Source organism: Micromys minutus, assembly GCF_963924665.1.
Source record: "Micromys minutus genome assembly, chromosome: 9".
NCBI lineage: Eukaryota > Metazoa > Chordata > Mammalia > Rodentia > Muridae > Micromys > Micromys minutus.
In genome coordinates, this window is record NC_137978.1 from 38,101,965 (window position 1) to 38,120,536 (window position 18,572).

An 18,572-nucleotide genomic window follows, 5' to 3' on the forward strand; every position below is an offset into this window, starting at 1 on the left:
TCGTCGCCTTAGAGCTGCCCGTGACAGGTGCGAACTCGAGATCCGCTGCGCTGCCCCATCCTTGTCGTCGAGGCGTCGCTGGATACGAGTCCGCTGAGCGTCCGAGATGGCTGCGGGTCCCGGGTTCCTCTGGCTGCTGGGCCTGGCTCTGTGCGTGCTGGGCAGAGGCCACCTCCCGCGTCCCCCGCACGTCTTTCCTCAGCGTCGACTGGGAGTGCGAGAGCCCCGCGACATGCAGCGCGAGATCCGGGAGGTGCTGGGGTTGCCGGGGCGGCCCCGATCCCGAGCACCACTCGCGGCCGCCCAGCAGCCAGCGTCCGCGCCCCTCTTTATGTTGGACCTGTACCATGCCATGACGAATGACAGCGGCGGCCGGTCGCAGCCTCATCTGGACCGCGCTGACCTGATTATGAGCTTTGTCAACATAGGTGAGTGTGGGGAGGAACCCAGGGTGTTCGCAGTCTCCACGTGGAGAGCACATGGCTGCCTGTCTTGGACTATCCTAGCCACCTGACTGGGGATGCTGTCCTCTAGGATCATGAGGCCCCTGCCACATGGAGCTTGAAGCCCCTATGGCAGACTGGATCACAGGGAAGCAAGGACTATAAGGGTCAGGAATGGAAGATCTGAATGCTAACCACAGGTTCTCCCGGCCTTGTTTCCCCATGATGCCTGGTAGTAGGAATCTGGTGATGCCCAGGTCCCCTAGGTGGCACCGGAAGACAGTCCTGGGTAAATTGATGAGTAAACAGAAGCCATAATGCTGTCACTGAGATAAACGCAGCCCTGAAGAGAGGGACAAAGTTCAGTGTGGAAACCTGTGGTCATATCAAAGTGACCAGAGCTGATCCTTATGCCCGGACAGCAGGCTCTTTCTGTGCAGTAGGAAGTGGGTGGGTGGGGTGCAGTGTCAGGATGTGAGTGGACAGACTCAGACATGACTGTAGTCTTGCGGGCCTGGGCCCCAGCGGCTGGACCTTGGCCTGGCATGGAGTGCGTTCGGGCCAGTGAATGACCCAAGGGTCAGCTGTGAGTCCATTCTCCCAAAGAGTGGCTCCTCCTTTCTCCCGTATCTCTGGACATCAGGACCACTTTGGGCTACTAGCCTTAAAGGTATTTTCCCAGAAGCCTTTATTTGTAGACATAAGTATTTGCTTTTGGTCAGGTCCCCACCTGCTTTGTTCCTGTCTGTGACAGATAGCCTGGGGTTGGGTACCAGGGCTTGAGCTGAGAGCAGGGCCAGGAAGGACCTTGGCAAGGCCACAAGCCTCTTGTACCCCACAGTGCTGCTTGTCCTAGCAGCACAGGGAACAGCCACAGTCCCTTGTTTCCAGGACAAGATGAGGGAGACAGTGACAGCCTAGAAACTGCCTGGTAAGGCCCAGGCCGCGGTGGTTCTGCATCCAGTGCTTAGTTCTGTGACATTCCTTCCAGGAGGAGAACTTTCCAGAGCATAAACAGAGTGTAGGGGGTAGCAGCAGGTTTACATTTTGCTTAAGGAAGAAGGAGGAGGCAATCAAACCTCTGCTCTCTGATCTGCTGGAGGCTAAGGGGGGAGGGGGAGAGGGTGGGGATGACGCACAGAGAAGGACAAGGCAGTTCTTAGCCAGCACTGAGAGTCCATGGCTAGGAGGGGCTGCAGCCAGTGGGATATCCATATAATATTCCTGCTTAAAGACCAGGCTTGCGTCCTTAGGACACACTACATGTGGGACTGAGAGACTGGTTCTCCATCCTCAGGACGGGCTGACCTATAGTGCAGGAATAGAAAAACTGAGCATACCATTGCCCAAGAATGTCCCCAGGGGAACCTCTGATCAAAATGAGTCACCACCCAGCCCGTGCCTTAGTCCCCTCCCCCACCTCTCTGGGTCAAGACATGAACAGCCCTGGTGGGAACTTGTTGCTGTGAACAGAGCAGGGCCCAATACCAAAATGGGCCTTCGGAGACATTTACTGTCTCCAGGCTGCACATTACTCCCTTCTGGGACTCCTCGTATATCATTAGAGAGGACACATGGACAAGTAGAAAGCCAGTGGACTGTGAACCTGTTCCAAACCCTGACGACCCCTATCCCTGCCACCAGCAGCTCAGCTTTGTACGGATGACGACGTAGGTGACTCATGCTTGCAATCCCAGCATTCAAGAGGCTGAGACAGGAGAATTGCTACAGCTTCAAGGCCAGTCTGGGCCTCAGAGTAACACCTGTGTCATACGAACACAGAAAGGGGACTTAAAGTTCATGTCTCATGTGTCTGTCTTTGTAGACATTTAAACTTAGATTCTAAAATCCAACCGAAAGCTGCGTATCCTTGTGCTTAGAATTTTCTTCCCAGTCCAGAAGACCTTTGACCTTTTACATTCTTCCATTTGTTGTTGGCTCCTAGCAACAGCATCTGAATTATTTGGGAATCCCTGCTTTATGGACTCAGGTTAAATGGCTACCCCTGGTGCACAGAGCATGTCTAAGGCTGCATCTATAGTTATGAATTCCAAACTGTGGATTGTTTCCTACCAAGTCACATTTCCCCCATTTTACCTGAGTGTCCAGTAGGATCCAGGGAATTAAAAAGCAGGTCTTTGTTCAATGAAGACTCAGTGTAGGAAACTCATCAGAGTGCCCTCTTTATTTTGACACATTGGTCACACTAGTAAACTCTCCCAACCACAGTGATTTTTACCTGGTGATTACGGCCCCATGTGTCAGACATGCACCCAGGTGCTGCTCTGTTGGCAAGTCGGACCGGTCCTGAAGGTCAGAGCCCTGGAACCAGCACAACATTGACAGCAGCTGCAGCCCAGTGGTGTCAAGGTCGTGAGCTTGTAGAGGAGATATGACAGTAGATTCCTGTCCCTGGTGTCCCTGTGCTCAGAGAATGGAGAGCCTGGAGCTAAGGTGGCACTCTCAGCCCCAGACCTTGACTCTGTCCCCTGTCAGACCTGCCTGTAGTCCCTGCTTGTCTCTGCCTATGTATCCTTTCTGTGGTCTGTTTCCTCCAGGCATCTGCAGTGATAGTACCAGGAAAACGAGATGCCTTCCAGCCCTGATCGCTGGGTCTGTTTCAGAGGAACGTGCTGGCTCACTGCCCCGTCCCTGGCTGGGTGGCCTCAGGCCCTCCTCTCCTTTCCAAGGGCAGAAGGAGGCAGGAAGGACAAGCTCAGCTCATGTCAGTGGATAGGCAGGTGACTCTATTCTGAATGGGGAAACTGAGGCACAAACAGCACTAACAGGCAGAGTCCAGGCAGGAACAATGGAGCCATCAGCACATGCACTGACCCCTTTCCCAGCCCAGGAGCTTTTATTCCCAAGGCTTCTGATGGCCAAGGGCAGGGGCAGCAATGGACTGTGGTGGTTGGATAGTAAAGAGTAAAACCATGTGAGCATTAGAGACCCGGCCGTGCCTCCCTCTGCCCTCCCAGCTCTACAGCCAGAGATACTATCACTGACCTCAGGGTCACTTCTGTTGGCTCTTACGCAGGGAATTCCTTCATTTCTTCACTCATTCATTCATTCATTCATCCATTCCTCCCACAAGTAGTCATGCAGTAACTACTATGTGCCCTGAGACCTGGTTCCAGTTGTGGGGACAGTCACACTGCCAGTGTCCTTTCAGTGATGAACTTCTGGTGGGAGAGACAGAGAAAGCATACATGCTCCATGAAGATGGTTGTCAGGGATCATACACACATACACACACACATATGGAGTGGGGGGTTAGAGAGAGAGAGAGAGAGAGAGAGAGAGAGAGAGAGAGAGAGAGAGAGAGAGATTGGAGACAAGAGAATCTGAGAAGGACTAGGTCAAGGAACTTCTGACCCCAGACTCACACAGAAAGAATTCCCATCCTGATGCTGTGCCTACTCTCACTGTGATCTGGCCTTTCCTAGGCCCCCCTCTGAACCTCAGTTTCCCCTTCTGTGAGATGGAGGTGCTCATCTTAAGGGGCTGCCAGGGCTGAGTGACATGACAGCTGTGCTGGCCACACACCCAGACCTCCACATCTGTTCCTGCATCTGCATTCACAAGTACTGCCACAGGAGAGTGAGGCTCAGAGAGGGTTGCGATAATTCCAAGGTCACACAGTCATTTGTATCCTGTACTTAATGCCCTCTACCCAGCTGCCTTCATCCTCAGCCTGGGGCCTGTCCTGTCCCTAGATGCAGTGAGGGCTACTGTATGTGGATGTACATTGTAAACTGAGATGCCTGTTCTTAAACTGGATTCCCATACTCAGATATAAAATTCAAACCATCCAAAACCAGGGGTTCCTATGGGAATCCCAATTTTATTAGTTGACCTTCCCAGGCTTTTTGATTTTTTAACTGGCAAAAATTCATTTGGTCTGTTTTATTTAAAAATATGTTTTTTTAAATTTTAGGTATATGTACATGTATGTGTACATATGTGCATGCACGTTCATATGTGCATGGGCATTTGTGTACACCAGTGCATGTGCTTGTCAGAGAGGGGCAAAGCTAATGTTTGGTGCCTTCCTTGATTGCCATCCCTTTATTTATGGCAGAGCGCACTAGTAACCGAGTCTAGCTAGCCAGCTTGCCCTGCAGGTCCCATCTCTGCTACCCGAGTGCTGGCTTACAAGCAGCCACATTGTCTGCCCAGCTTTTCCCATTAGTTCTGAGGTCTGAACTTCCAACCTCACGCTTCCACAGCAAGTCCTTTACTGCTCAGAACCTCCCCACTCTCTGTTTCTGGTCTTGGGTTTGGACTTGAATTAGATTGAATGAATAGCCCGCAATTTATTCATATTGAGTTATTATTAATGGCTACTTGGTTCTTTCCAGTTTGGGGTTCCGTGAATGAAGTTGCTGTGACCTGAGTCTAATGATGTTGCCTTATAGAACTAGTCACTTGGAAGCTAAGGCACAGGCATCTCCAGTTTAAGGCTTGCCTGGGAACTTTACTGAGACCCTGAATACAAACTCTAGTAACAACAACAACAACAAAAGACAGCTCAAACCATCTCGTCTCCCCGGGGGCCTTGCCTTTCCTAGGCGAGTACTTCCACAGTTGAAGTACACTCAAAAGGACTACCTCCACTTTTGGAAAGTCTTGACAGATCACAGCCTTCCCCAGCCATCCTTAGTTTGAATAGTGCTACATTTCTCAGGATGTTTGGCCTTTTCTGCCTGTCAGATCTGGGGTCACAGTGAGCCCACATCTTTCCTGGTTCTAGAGAAATTGAAGAATATGTAAACAGGCCAGATTAGATTGTCCACAGCCCTCATCCCACCATGGGCCACAGCAGCTGTGTGCAGATGCGCAGGGCAGACGGGCAGAGGGGAAGGGGTCAGGGAGCACCGGGAGCTTCAAAGAGGGAGGAGTCAGGGAGCTCCAGGAGCTGCAGAGGGGGAGGAGTCAGGGAGCACCAGAAATTGCAGAGGGGGAGGAGTCAGGGAGCACCAGGAGCTGCAGAGGGGGAGGAGTCAGGGAGCACCAGAAATTGCAGAGGGGGAGGAGTCAGGGAGCATCTCTCTGAGTACCTCCTGACACCCCAGTTCCATCAGACCCAGCAGAAGGAAGATGACTCTAGCAGGTATTCTAGGGTTCTGAGGACAGAACATGTTAAGAGGCACCTCCATCCCAATATGCCACTGTTGGACTCCAGGTCCACTCGTTTCTGTGGCTGTGAGTCTGAAAGTCCATGTTAACGGACCTCAAGTGTGTGTGTGAGACCTTGGCAAAGAACCTCTTTTGGGCCTCAGTTTCCTCTCTCTGAACCCCGACCCTGACAACCTCAGTTCTTACACAAACTGAACACTATTTCCTACTGCTGGGGGTTCCTCTAGGGATGAGTCATGGAGTAGAGAAAGGCAAGAGGGGATGTGTCATCATGGACCACATTCTTGAGTTTCTTTTGGAGAAATTGGTCCTTGCTCACACCCCCTAGGAATTGTTTTGTACCTTGGCAGGCTTGATGTGGTCGCCTGTGCGGGTGTTCCCTTTTAATTTGGGGTCTAAAGCCAGCTGAGGACTGGACCGGTAATTATGTGTGCAGAGCCGTTTATGGAAATGGCCTGCGAAGGAAGCCAACGCAGAGGGAGACTCAGCTGAAAATACCTCAGGAGTGAGGCTGGGCCTCACCACAGCGCTGAGGCTCCTGGTGGGAGAAATTCCTTCAGGTGCAGAAATGCATGGTCACCAACCCCAGGGCCCCACCCTCCTCTGAGGTCTTGCAGGAGCCCAGGGTGGACCCCCTCAGCCTTTGGTACCAGCAGCACAGGGCAGTTAGATCCAGCCCCCTTTCCTCAGAGCCTGGGAAACCTGCCCCCCCCCCAAGGTACCATCAGGAAAGGAAGCAAATCTCACAGCAAGCGCAGACATCACAGTATCTAGTGGGGACTCACTGTGATATGGTCCCAAGGACCAGCAGCAGCACAGCAGCCCTGGGAGCTGTGAGTGTCTTGCTCACCATGGCTTGTTTAGCCTACTGTTTAGCCTAGGGGCGGGGCGACCACACACAGTGGGCTGGGTCCTCATATATCAATCACAAGACCGTAGCACACAGGTTTGCCCGCAGGCCAGTCTTACGGTGGCATTGCCTTAATTGTGGTTTCCTCTTCTCAGAAACTCTACCTTTTGTAAAAGTGACATAAACTAACCAGCACAGGTACCTGGTGAAGCCAAGTATAGCTTTCATTGTAGCCAGAACATTGCTTTTACCACGTCTTTTCACAGTTTTGCACAGCGTGTCTATACTTGCGCAGAAGGGTCAGTTCACACCATTTTGCCTCTGCACCGCATTTCTGTCAGTATTGCATGCCTTATCTGTTGATTTTGTCACTTTCTCAAAGGCTGTACCGAAAACCCTATGGGAAGCATTCTGGAGTCTGTGACTCCTTAATACTACCTACAAAGAAATGACATTGCCTAGTGGGGGGGGGGTAATGATGCTGGGATCAAACACTATACTTACGAGATCTTTTTAATTATTACATTTTATTCTCCCTTCCTTCCTTCCTTCCTTCCTTCCTTCCTTCCTCTCTCCCTCCCTCCCTCTCTCTCTCCCTCCCTCCCTCTTTCTCTCCCTCCCTTCCTTCTTCCCTCCCTCCCTCCCTCTTCTCTCCCTCCCTCTCTCCCTCCCTTCCTTCTTCCCTCCCTCTCTCCCTCCCTTCCTTCTTCCCTCCTTCCCTCCCTCCCTCTCCCCCTCACTCACTCACTTTCTTCCTTACATATTTGAGACAGGGTCTCAATGTAGTCTTAGCTTGTGTAGACCAGGATGGCTCAAACTCAGAGCTCTGTGTCTGCCTGGGTGCTGGCCTTAAAGGCAAGCACCACCACGCCAGTCCTCTTGTTTTTTGAGCCTCCTTAGTGCTGAGTTTAACTGTCTTGCTCACTTTGGTTCTCTACAGAGAATGACATCTGTTAGAGAATGGGAATAACTTGCTCTGACCTTAGCCCTTCAAAGACACTAGGAGGCGCTGTGGGACTCTCCTTTTCATCCTGGCCAGGGGCTGGAGCCTCCACCTGCCCCTACAGAGGCAAATCCATCACTTGGTCCTCCCCAGCCCTGCTGTGTGCTGGCCATGACTGCCTGAAGGTCCTCACAGAAAGACAGAAAGCTGTCTTCAGGTTTGCTTGGGCAGTTCAACCTAGTGCTTTCTAGAACCTGGCTTGTGATCAGCAAGCCTAGTAGCCACAGTGGAAATTGTTAAAGACTTGGAAACATAATTATTAAAAACTCGGTTGGGTTCGGGACGACACAGCTGCTTTAACCCCTGCTTTCTAGAAACTCAGGTATGTTAGCATTTGAAAGCAAAAGGAGGAGTCTGGGTGGCAGTGGCACAGACTCTTAATCCTAGCACAGAATAAGTGCTGGGGCTGTGGGCCAGCTGCCAGCCGATGCAAAAATACAAGTTCCAGCTTCATCAAGGGACCCTGCATCAAAGAAAAGGAGGTGGTGAAGAGGCAGCCAGTGGTGGTGCACACCTTTGATCCTGGTACTCAGGAGGCAGAGGCAGGTGGATCTCTGTGAGTTCGAGGCCAGTCTGGTCCACAGAGTGAGTTCTGGGACAGTCAAGGCTACACAGAGAAACCTTTTCTCAACTCCAACTCCACTCCCCATTCTCCCCCCGCCCCACAAAAAAAGCAAAAAAAAAAAAAAGGTTAAGTGCAGGGATGCTCACTAAATGTTCCTTTGGATAAAAGTGAGTTGCTCTTCAGATTTAGCCTCTGCCAGGGACAGCTGCTCCTAACCTGGGCCACGCCTCAGCTGTCACCTCCATCGTATCCTCCCTTCAACTTTTTGGGGTCTCCTAGTTGAGCTATCAGCCGATGTGGCTCTCCCTAGCCCTGGGCTCCAGCTCACTGCAGGTGTAGACCGCTTAGCACTCCCACCCCCATGCAGACCATTTCGAACTGCTGACACCCTCCCACGTGGGGCAGACTTCTGCAGGATGTGATGGCCTGTCCCGGGCTTGTCATCCTACTTTAATGCTTATATCTTTTTAACCTGTCCTTCCACTTTCCTTCTGTCCCCTACAGGAAATGTGTGTCCATTGTCCTCTGGCTGCTGTCCCTGTGTCCCTCCCTTCACGACCTTGTGAGGTGGCCTGCACAGCCTCTCCCAGAACACTACGGGAAGCTCAGGCACAGCCCTAGCAGCCCCGCTCAGCTGTCAGACAAGGGCAGGCTCTGAGAGCTAACTGTCAACACTGACATTCCTCTGATTATGTCCCTGTGCTTTCCCCCTGGAATGCTGCTGTTCTTCTTACCACGGCCTGGGAGCTCTGAGAGGAGGCACTGAGACTCCTCTGTGGGTCCAGGGGCGCTGAGCACTTGCTCAGTTTCCCACTACCCCACGTTCTGGGACCTGGTGTGCACCCAGGGTAGACCACAGGCTGTGGGTAGAGCAGGGACTGGCCTCACCCAGGCGGCTTGCTTCCTACTCTGAGCACAAGCCATCCTGGCTCCTGGTGATGACCCACTCCCACTTTGTCTTCCAGTGGAGCGTGACCGTGCCCTGGGCTACCAGGAGCCACACTGGAAGGAATTCCACTTTGACCTAACCCAGATCCCTTCTGGGGAGGCTGTCACAGCTGCAGAGTTCCGGATATACAAAGAGCCCAGCACCCACCCGCTCAACACAACCCTCCACATCAGCATGTTCGAAGTGGTCCAGGAGCACTCCAACAGGTACCGTCCCTCGGCCCAGGTGCCCACCCCACCCCATAGCCTCTGGTCTAGTCTCTGGCAGGGGTCCTGTCCAGAGGGTGCATTTCCAAGAAAGGAAAGGGAAGCCTCCTGGGAGATGAGTCTCAGACATGAGAAAGGGGCTTGGCCTGGAACTCCTGTCTGCCACTGTGGCTGTGGGGCCCTCACTAGGCCACAGCACTGAGCCACTGAACCAGTGTCCCTGTCAGCACATGGACTCTGTAAAATGTCAAGGGTTGATTATCAGGAAAATGTGGTACCAAAGGAGGCCAGCCCAGGGCCAAGCAGGGAAGAGGTCCCCCAAGCCTGCACAAGATACAGGCAGCTGTGCCAACCTCCCTCAGCCCTTGGTTAATTGTTCTTTCATATCCACAGGGAGTCTGACTTGTTCTTTTTGGATCTTCAGACGCTCCAATCTGGGGACGAGGGCTGGCTGGTGCTGGACATCACAGCAGCCAGTGGCCGATGGCTGCTGAACCATAACAAGGACCTGGGACTCCGCCTCTATGTGGAAACCGAGGATGGTGAGGCTCCAGGACTCCGCAGGGGGCTGCCCTGGGGGTCTTGAGAGGTGGTTCCAGCAGAGGCCCCCAGGCCGGTACACAGAGCGCTCTGTGGGGGTGGGGAGATGTTTAGCCTTTCTGGAGGACTTGGGCAGACTGGTGAAGCTGTGGAAATAGGGAGGCCCCAGCCAGGAATGCCTTCTGGTCCCTCATACATAGCAACTGATCTCCTGAGAGCCAGGATCCTCTCCAGGAAAAGGGTCCTTCTCTCTGGGCAGCAGGGCTCCATTCTGAGAGGTTCTGTACTAGGAAGGAAGGGTGGGGGATCTCCACCCCAGGTTTTCTGAGCTCAGAGCCTGAGGTCTGCAAAGTTGTAACTACACAGAGTTTTACGCTTCACTCACAGGGCTTTCCTGGGACATTTTCTTTATGTTGGGCAGAAATAAGAGAAAGGACAACAGGGCAGGATCCTGTTCTCTCTGGAGTCCAGCAAAAGGTGGAGGATAACTTGGAAGGAGAGGACAGTGAGGTGGCAGGCAGGGGTCACTCTGAGTTAGGGAAAAGTGACAAGGTGCTTGGAGAGTTTAGAGGAGTTTAACAACAGGGGGTGACAGACCTGACCATGGCTTTTAAAGACCTGCTAACTTCAGCCCCTCCAGGAGGGGGATCCTAACAGGGCTCTACCCTCCCCCACCACCTCGACGACCCCACCCCTCTGGGGCGAGCGCTCCTGGGTACAGTGGAGCCAGGCACTCACTCCAGTTGTGAGCGGCATTAAACAGGGGTTTGGGGTGTCTTTCCAAGGCTCTTGAGAGACAGACCAGGCAGCAGGGATGGCCAAGGGTGTCTTCAGCAGAGTGAGACCCAAGGTCATACCTGACAGGGTCCTCCTCCCCGCTCTGTGACGCAGCAAAGAGGTAGTGTGCACAGCTCTAACAGTGAGCCCCTGGCCTTTCCCTCTCTGGCCCGGAGCTGGGAGCCCCGTGTCTCGTGCACTATGGCGGCGCTAAGGTTTCTGTCCCGGGCGCTCCCACGCGGGGTCTCTGCTCACAGCCCATGGCCCGCGCTGCCCCGCCACCTTATCTGCCGCTCTTTTACCGGCCGCAGCGGGAGTGTCCAATTCTACACCGACCCGGTGAAGGCGGTGGAGGGCGTCAAGGACGGGTCGAGCGTCATGCTCGGGGGCTTCGGGCTCTGTGGCATCCCTGAGAACCTGATCGGTGCACTGAAGACCAAGGGCGTGAAGAACCTGAAGATCATCAGCAGCAACGTGGGCGTGGACGACTTCGGCCTGGGCATCTTGCTGGCCTCCAAGCAGGTCAAGCGCGTGGTGTGCTCCTACCTGGGGGAGAACGCGCTCTGCGAGCAGCTTTACCTGGCAGGCGAGCTGGAACTGGAGATGACTCCGCAGGGAACCCTGGCCGAGCGCATCCGCGCGGGTGGCACGGGTGTGCCCGCCTTCTACACGCCCACGGGCTACGGCACGCTGGTGCAGGAAGGAGGTTCCCCGATCCGGTACTCGCCCGAAGGCCACCTGATTAAATTAAGTGTACCAAGGGAAGTGCGCGAGTTCGAGGGCCGCCACTACCTGCTGGAGCGAGCCATCCGCGCTGACTTCGCCATGATTAAGGGCTGGAAGGCCGACCGCTCGGGCAACGTGATCTTCAAGGGCAGCGCGCTCAACTTCAACGTGCCCATGTGCAAGGCCGCGGACATCTCGGTGGTGGAGGTGGAGGAGATCGTGGACGTGGGCTCTTTCGCCCCGGAGGACATCCACATCCCCAACATCTACGTGGACCGCGTGATCAAGGGGCCAAAGTTCGAGAAGCGCATCGAGCGCCTGACCACACGGGACAGCAAGCCCGACCCCAGGAGTAAAGTCGATGACCCTTCCAGGATACGCATCATCAAGCGCGCGGCTCTCGAGTTCCGGGACGGCATGTATGCCAATCTGGGCATCGGGATCCCTCTCCTGGCCAGCAACTACATCAGCCCCAAGATGACGGTCTACCTGCACAGTGAGAACGGGATCCTGGGCTTGGGCCCCTTCCCTTCGAAAAATGAGGTAGATGCCGACGTCATCAACGCAGGCAAGCAGACAGTGACCGTGATTCCCGGGGGCTGTTTCTTCGCCAGCGATGACTCTTTTGCCATGATCCGCGGCGGACACATCCAACTGACCATGCTCGGTGGCATGCAAGTTTCTAAATACGGCGACCTGGCCAACTGGATGGTGCCGGGCAAGAAGGTGAAGGGCATGGGCGGGGCCATGGATTTGGTGTCTAGTGACAAGACCAAAGTGGTGGTCACCATGGAACACTGCACCAAGACAAAGCAGCCCAAAATTCTGGATAAATGCACCATGCCGCTGACCGGCAAGAACTGCGTGGACCTCATCATCACCGAGAAGGCAGTGTTTGAAGTGAACCGGAGTAAGGGGCTGACACTGGTGGAGCTGTGGGAGGGCTCATCCATGGCCGACGTCAAGGCCACCACGGGCTGCTCATTTGCCGTGAGCCCCAACCTCAAGCCCATGCAGCAAATTAAATCTGACGCTTGAGGAGCCCCCCACCTAGGGCTGATTTGCGACTTAGTGACAACTGGACATCCTTAGCAGCATCTGACCACTGTCCCACACCGGCTCCTCTGGCTTTCTGCTGCTAGATGGTGTTTATCAAGAGCCACGTGATTTTAATTAAAATCCCTAATCTGAGCCTGTGTGTCGTGTCCCTAACTGAAGCCTTCCCATCCAAGCATTGAGAACACAGGTCCCCTCTTCCACTTTGTGTCCTTCACATACAAGGCTCCAGAGGGTTCCCTGGGAGGTCTCAACACCAGTGCTGCCCTCATAACTGAGTCACAAAACATGGAGAAAACCACGGGGCAGGAAGACATCCTACCCAGCATGCACCTGGTGCCACTTCACTGATGCCACGAAATGCAGAACTGTGGATCCCTGATCAGGAAGAGGAACGTTCCGTTTGTCCCTCTGGATTGTCCTCGGGCCCTCGTCTCTGGTCTTAATTTCGTTTCCCTGAATCCTGTACCCAGCTTCCTCCTGGGAGCTACTTGTGTGTGCTTCCTGTGGGATCAGACTTGGGGAAGATGGCTGCTGCTGGTACTCCACCTGGAAGACCCACTGTGCACTAACAGTCACAGTGTGTGTAGGAAGAAGCTGGGGCTTGGCACAGGTGGAGTCTAAATTCTATTCAATGGCACGAATGGATTCTTAGTTAAGGGCAGTCTCCGCCGTTGCCTAGACCACACTGACATTCTGTTCTGCAAGTCCAGCTGCCTGACTTCCTGACCCCAAGGTGGCAGTTCTGGGATCTGTCATTCTGAATCAGTGAGCTCGAAACTAAAGTGAGAAGTGTGTGTGTGTGTGTGTGTGTGTGTGTGTGTGTGTACATGCTTGAGCCCTGAGAAAGCATTCACCTCATGTGTTTTTATCCAGAGCTGGGAAGCCTGGTGCCCAGTACTAGTCCAATCTAATGACAGGAGACAAGGAACAAAGACGGTAGGGCAGGTGCGCTCCGGCCTGGGCAAGGAGCAGCTTCTCCAGGCCTCTCAGAAACAGAACTCCGAAGAGTGGCCTCTGTCCCTCCCTCAGGCCTCTGCCTTGTGCTGGGCACAGCAGGGTAGGAGTTGTTATGTCTGCAGCTGCTTGCTCCAGGCACTGAATGGCTGACGTTCAGTGGGTCTTCATTTGCGAGCCTGTAAAATGGGAACCTTGGCTTGGCTGCACCCGTGGGCTCTCAGTCCAGCTCACCTTACCTTGGGAGCCTCCAGCTGCTCCCAGGCCTCACACAGCAACTCCCCACTTTGAGGAGTTCAGGGTCTGCTCTGAAGCTGCTCTGTGTGTCCAGAAGAGCATGGGAGACCAAGTTACACAAAAGAAACAAATGACTGAGCCTAAAGCCCTGATGGCCTCTGTCCCCAGCATCCAGGGCTCTGGGACTTCACAAGGCCTGCCCTGGGTCCAGGTCTGCCCTTGTCATTTGTAGGGTGTCATACTGTGGCTTTCAAGGCCCTTCCTGCTCACAGCTGCTCTGTCCTCCCAGTGTGTGGCCCTGCAGCCTTCCCCAGCTCTCCCTCTGTGCTGAGCCTCTGTCTCCTCACAGCACTTGCTGCCCCCCATCTTCACTGTGTCCCCCATCTTCCTGCCAGACTCATCTGCCTCTCTTCCTGGGGGCATACCTGCAGCTCCCTAACCCTTGCCCCATAGCTCTCCGCCACATTGCTGGGCTCAAGTCTCACAGGTACCACAGCTGTTGGTGGCAGGTGAAGTCATAGGTCAAAGGTTGAATTGATGAGTTTTTCTTTCAAGTGGCCAGCGAACAGCTGGTGTGGAGCCCAGCTGCTTGAAGGGCTCACCTTTGAGCAGACGGTCCCCAACAGGCAGACAGTGGCCTTGACCTTAGTGTATTAGGAAGAGCCGGGTAGAGTGCAAGTCCCGTAAACAGACTTGAGTGTGCAAGCACATGAGTGTGCTTTTGTTTCATTGTGGTTTTGTGGTGGGGATTGTACCTAAGGCTTCATACTTACTACCAGGAACTCCACTCCTGAGCTGTGGCCTCAGCCCTTTGGGTTCCTTCATTCGGCATTGGAGGTGCAATCCAGGGCCTTGAGCACACTGAGCAAGACCTCCTGCTCTGAGCCATATCAGTGTCTGAGCTTTATATGAGCATGTGTGCACTGGTGCTTGAACAAGTCAGCTGAGCCACAGCGCTGTGTTAATGGTACGTAACGTGAGCAGAGTTGGGCTTTGGTGTGAGGAACCTCACACAGGAAGAAGGGAAATGGTTCTGAGTCCTATTATGACACCAGAAGGAAACCTGACTGCAGATGGGAGGTGAAACCCCCCAAAGCGAGCTGCTGCATGTGAGTGGGGTATTCTGGGGACAGATCCTGTGGTTATACTGTTTGACTGTTTGGTTGTTTAATAATGTTTTGTATTTATGACTTGAAAATTTCATACATGTATACAATGTGATTTGGTCATATCTAAACATCACTACCTACTTCTGTTTCCTCTAATGCTTCCCCGTCTGCCTCTCTTTCTCTTATTACCCAAGTTCAGTCACTCGCCCATCTACACATAGCTGTGGGGCCATACTTGGGCGTGGAGTCCACCTACTAGCAGCCAGATCTCTGTGGTGTTTTTCTTTAAAAAGCAGGACTTCATGTAGGCTATGCTGGCCTCCAGCTCAGTGTGTAACAGAAGATGACTGAACTCTCTTCTCCCCCACGCCCATCTTCCTTCCTTTATCTTCTGAGTGTTTGTAGGCTGGGCCACCACAGCAGCATAACAGGTGCTTCTGCGTTTAGGAAGAACAGGGGACACAGGGTCCACTAGCAAGGCCCTCCTTTCTTTGAAGCTACTGGTTGGCCTAGTGAGCACACACGGAACTAGCATGAGCAGGGTGTGAACTGAATGACTTTGTATCTCTGACTCCTGTCCCTGTTCTGCCTGGGGCCTTGGTTGTGGAATCAGAGAGGCAGTGAATGCCCTCCCCTTGGATGAGCAAGCTTGCCTCGCTGGGAAAATAAACCCAAGGTTTGTCCTTGCAGAGGCTGCCATGAGCTGGTGTGTCACGAGCCACACATCCCACTCCCCAGAAAATGCAGGCAAATAGGACCAGGGTGTTGAGTCATCAGGCCAAGAAAGCCCCTTAAACTTGAGCATCACTGGCAGAGGACTCTGGGAATCTCTCAGTAGGCTATGACTTGGGGTACCATAAGGTATACTGAGGAATTTAATGGGTGAGCCCTTGATACCTGTCAAATGTTTCCCAAGTCTATCAGGTTATCACCAGCAGGGATTCCTGTGGCTACTGAGGTCCCTGTTCCTGCCACTTCAGACCTGCTGGCCAGAGTGTTGGGTTGGTCTCTAGATGAGGAAACAGGTTCATAAGTGCCATACTACCACCTACAAGTCAGTGTCTCCTTCTGCCTCTGTCCCCCAGGACATGGCATGGATCCTGGCCTGGCTGGTCTGCTTGGACAACAAGCACCACGCTCCAGACAGCCTTTCATGGTCGGTTTCTTCAAGGCCAGCCGGAGTCCTGTGCGGGCCCCTCGAACAGCAAGACCACTGAAGAAGAAGCAGCTAAATCAAATCAACCAGCTGCCACACTCCAATAAACACCTAGGAATCTTTGGTGAGAACATGGCTGGGACCTGTGGCCTCCTTTAGAGTCGAGTCCCTTCTAGTCCCTCATCTAGGACTGATGGAGCCCCCTGCCCCTTAGAGTATGCCTGGCAGGGAGGGAGGGCTGCAGCCCAGAGTCTGCAGAGGAAGCGGAGTGTGCACCCAAGGGCCTTGTTGGCGCGCTCACTGAGTGTCTGGAGGCCTCCCAGGCAGCAAGGTGAGAGATCTTGCTGCACACAGCCATAGCTGCGGTCATGGAGTCACAAAAGGACTGGTGAGCTGGGTCACAGCATCAGCCGGGATCCAGAAGTGGAACTTGTGATTCCAGTGGTTTACATTTCCCATTGTTCTTCACTGTAAATGTGCCTGTCACATCACCACTAGGAGTACCCGTGGCAACTCTGTAGGGCAGGACCCGTGAACAGACTGTGCCTTCTTGTCCCTGCAGATGATGGCCACGGTTCCCACAGCGGAGAGGTTTGCCGCAGGCATGAGCTCTACGTCAGCTTCCGTGACCTCGGCTGGCTGGTAATTTCTGCCTTTCTTCTGCTTGCTACCTGCAGACCCTGGTGTCTCCAGGGTGGGGGCGGAGCTACTGTGCCTGTAATTGTGTTTAAAGGCCATGAAAATGAAGGCAGGCTGTGCCCTCTGCCTAGTAAGCCATCAGCACTACAACAGGGAAACTGAGGCTAGGTGGGCAGGGCTCTTCCTGCTACAGCTGCTGCAGGAGGCATAGGGGCAGCTGTGGAGGAGACAGCAAAGGAGGGTGAGGTGTGAGGGGCAGAGCTGGGGTCCAGCCTCACCTGCTGAGGGCAGTGAGGGGATAGGGGTACACAGCTCGGGTCATTCTGTGGTAGGTGCTATGGTCTACAGTCGGACATTGATGTGACTCACCCTTTCCCACACACAGGACTCGGTCATCGCCCCCCAGGGCTACTCAGCATATTACTGTGCCGGGGAGTGCATCTACCCACTGAACTCCTGCATGAACTCCACCAACCACGCCACCATGCAGGCCCTGGTTAGTATCACAGTGCCTTTCTTGGTACCTGAGGGACTGGACAGGCATGAGGGTGGGAAGAACAATAGCAAAAGGGAACTCTCTGCAGACTCAGGCAGGACGTTTGGTTTCTGCCCCTTAGTAAAGTATTGCTCACATAGTGTCTCTGGACAGGAATCCGAGCACACAGCAGATGGATATCCACTGTCCCCCCCCCCACCCCCCCAACCTGGTATGTGTCCTGCACATGCTCACCCATAGCCTGGCTGGGTGACTCCTGAACCCTCGGCTCTTTGGGGTACTAGCTCCTGCCTTGTCTGTTCCCATGTCTGTCCTGGCTGCCTGCAGACTGATAAACTGCAGTCTGAGAAACTGTGATAGAAGTTGCTAGTAGGAAGGCAGTTACAACCACCTTCTGCCCATGTGTTTGTGCTTGTAGAATCTGGTATTGAGACTTCCTTCTAGAGCATTCTGTCTGGAATCCTAGACCCCATGACCCTTGGCTTTGTTTACCTAATAGGCAATTGTGTCATGACTTCTTTGGGGGTCCTGTCTCATATCAGATATCATATATATCAGGTATTTACATTACAACTCATTAACAGTAGCAAAATTACAGTTATGAAGTAGAAACTTAGTAGTTTTATGGGTGGGGGAATCCACAACATTAGGAGCTGTAACGGGTCACCCACCACATTAGGAAGGTTGCAAACCGCTGCTCTAGAGTGAGCATTGGGACAAGAGCCACTTTGAGCCACTATGAAGGTGTCCTCTCACAAAGGGCCCTGGTGTTTGCTGGGTGCCTGGAGCCACTGTCCTGAGAGATGCTCAGCCTGTTGGCAGAAAGTGAGTCCTTTAAAGATGGGTAGAAGGGTTGGCACCCATTTCAAGCTCATTGACACCATCAGACAGCCTCGCCTTAGAAGTTGATGTTTAGCCACATCAAGGTTGGGAGGGGGGGTGGTTCTTGAATTTATCCATTTGTTCCATGAACATTTCTAGTTCAATCTGCAAAAGGGACTGTCCCTTCCACAGCTGACACCAACCTGGTGATAAAGCAAAGCAGTATGGGGCACTGGGGTCCCAGAGGGTGCCCCATTGCACGCAGTGCTAGGACCAGCAAGCTTATCTGAGTCTCCAAAGTGGATATGACAGTGGACCAAAGGCTGAGGGTGCCTAGGGGCTTGTGCATCAGCACCTCCAAGCCAGGTGCCTGGGCTGTGTCTTGAGGGCAGTGGGTGGGAACTGGGACCAGGCTCATGGCTACCTGCATCCCTTCCTAGGTACATCTGATGAAGCCAGATATCGTCCCCAAGGTGTGCTGTGTGCCCACTGAGCTGAGCTCCATTTCTCTGCTCTACTATGACCGAAACAATAATGTCATCCTGCGCAGGGAGCGCAACATGGTAGTCCAGGCCTGTGGCTGCCACTGAGTCCCTCCCCAACAGCCTGCTGCCATCCTATTTACCTGGTCAGGCCCAACTACCAAGGCAGGAAACCAATAGATGGTATCAGCCCCAAGGCTGAGAGGGAAGGCAGTGCGTTCAGCTCTGTCCACATCCGGCCCTCTTTCACAGGCTTGGCCATCTCCTGGCCCTGCTGTTCTTTGCCCAAGGGTGAGAAGATGGCCTTGGTTATATTACAACCCTGGTGACCTCAGTCCTCAAACAGTAGCCCATCTCTCATCCCCCAAAACTCCCCAATGCAGCCAGGGGCATCTATGTCCTTTGGGATTGGCACAGAAG

The 18,572-nt window shown here is 53.5% G+C and overlaps 2 protein-coding genes across 2 annotated transcripts; both read left to right on the forward strand.

Annotated features, from left to right (window-relative positions):
• Positions 1 to 106: 106 nt before the first annotated feature.
• Positions 107 to 18,260, forward strand: LOC308424926 (bone morphogenetic protein 8B; the record flags this gene model as incomplete). Its single annotated transcript, XM_080922109.1, has 7 exons — positions 107 to 428; positions 8,966 to 9,155; positions 9,549 to 9,697; positions 15,643 to 15,837; positions 16,276 to 16,355; positions 16,738 to 16,848; positions 18,111 to 18,260. 7 exons carry the CDS (start codon positions 107 to 109, stop codon positions 18,258 to 18,260), a joined length of 1,197 nt encoding a protein of 398 aa, XP_080778235.1.
• On the forward strand, positions 10,674 to 12,236 carry LOC308424925 (succinyl-CoA:3-ketoacid coenzyme A transferase 2A, mitochondrial-like; the record flags this gene model as incomplete). Its single annotated transcript, XM_080922108.1, has 1 exon — positions 10,674 to 12,236. One exon carries the CDS (start codon positions 10,674 to 10,676, stop codon positions 12,234 to 12,236), a length of 1,563 nt encoding a protein of 520 aa, XP_080778234.1.
• Positions 18,261 to 18,572: the final 312 nt, after the last annotated feature.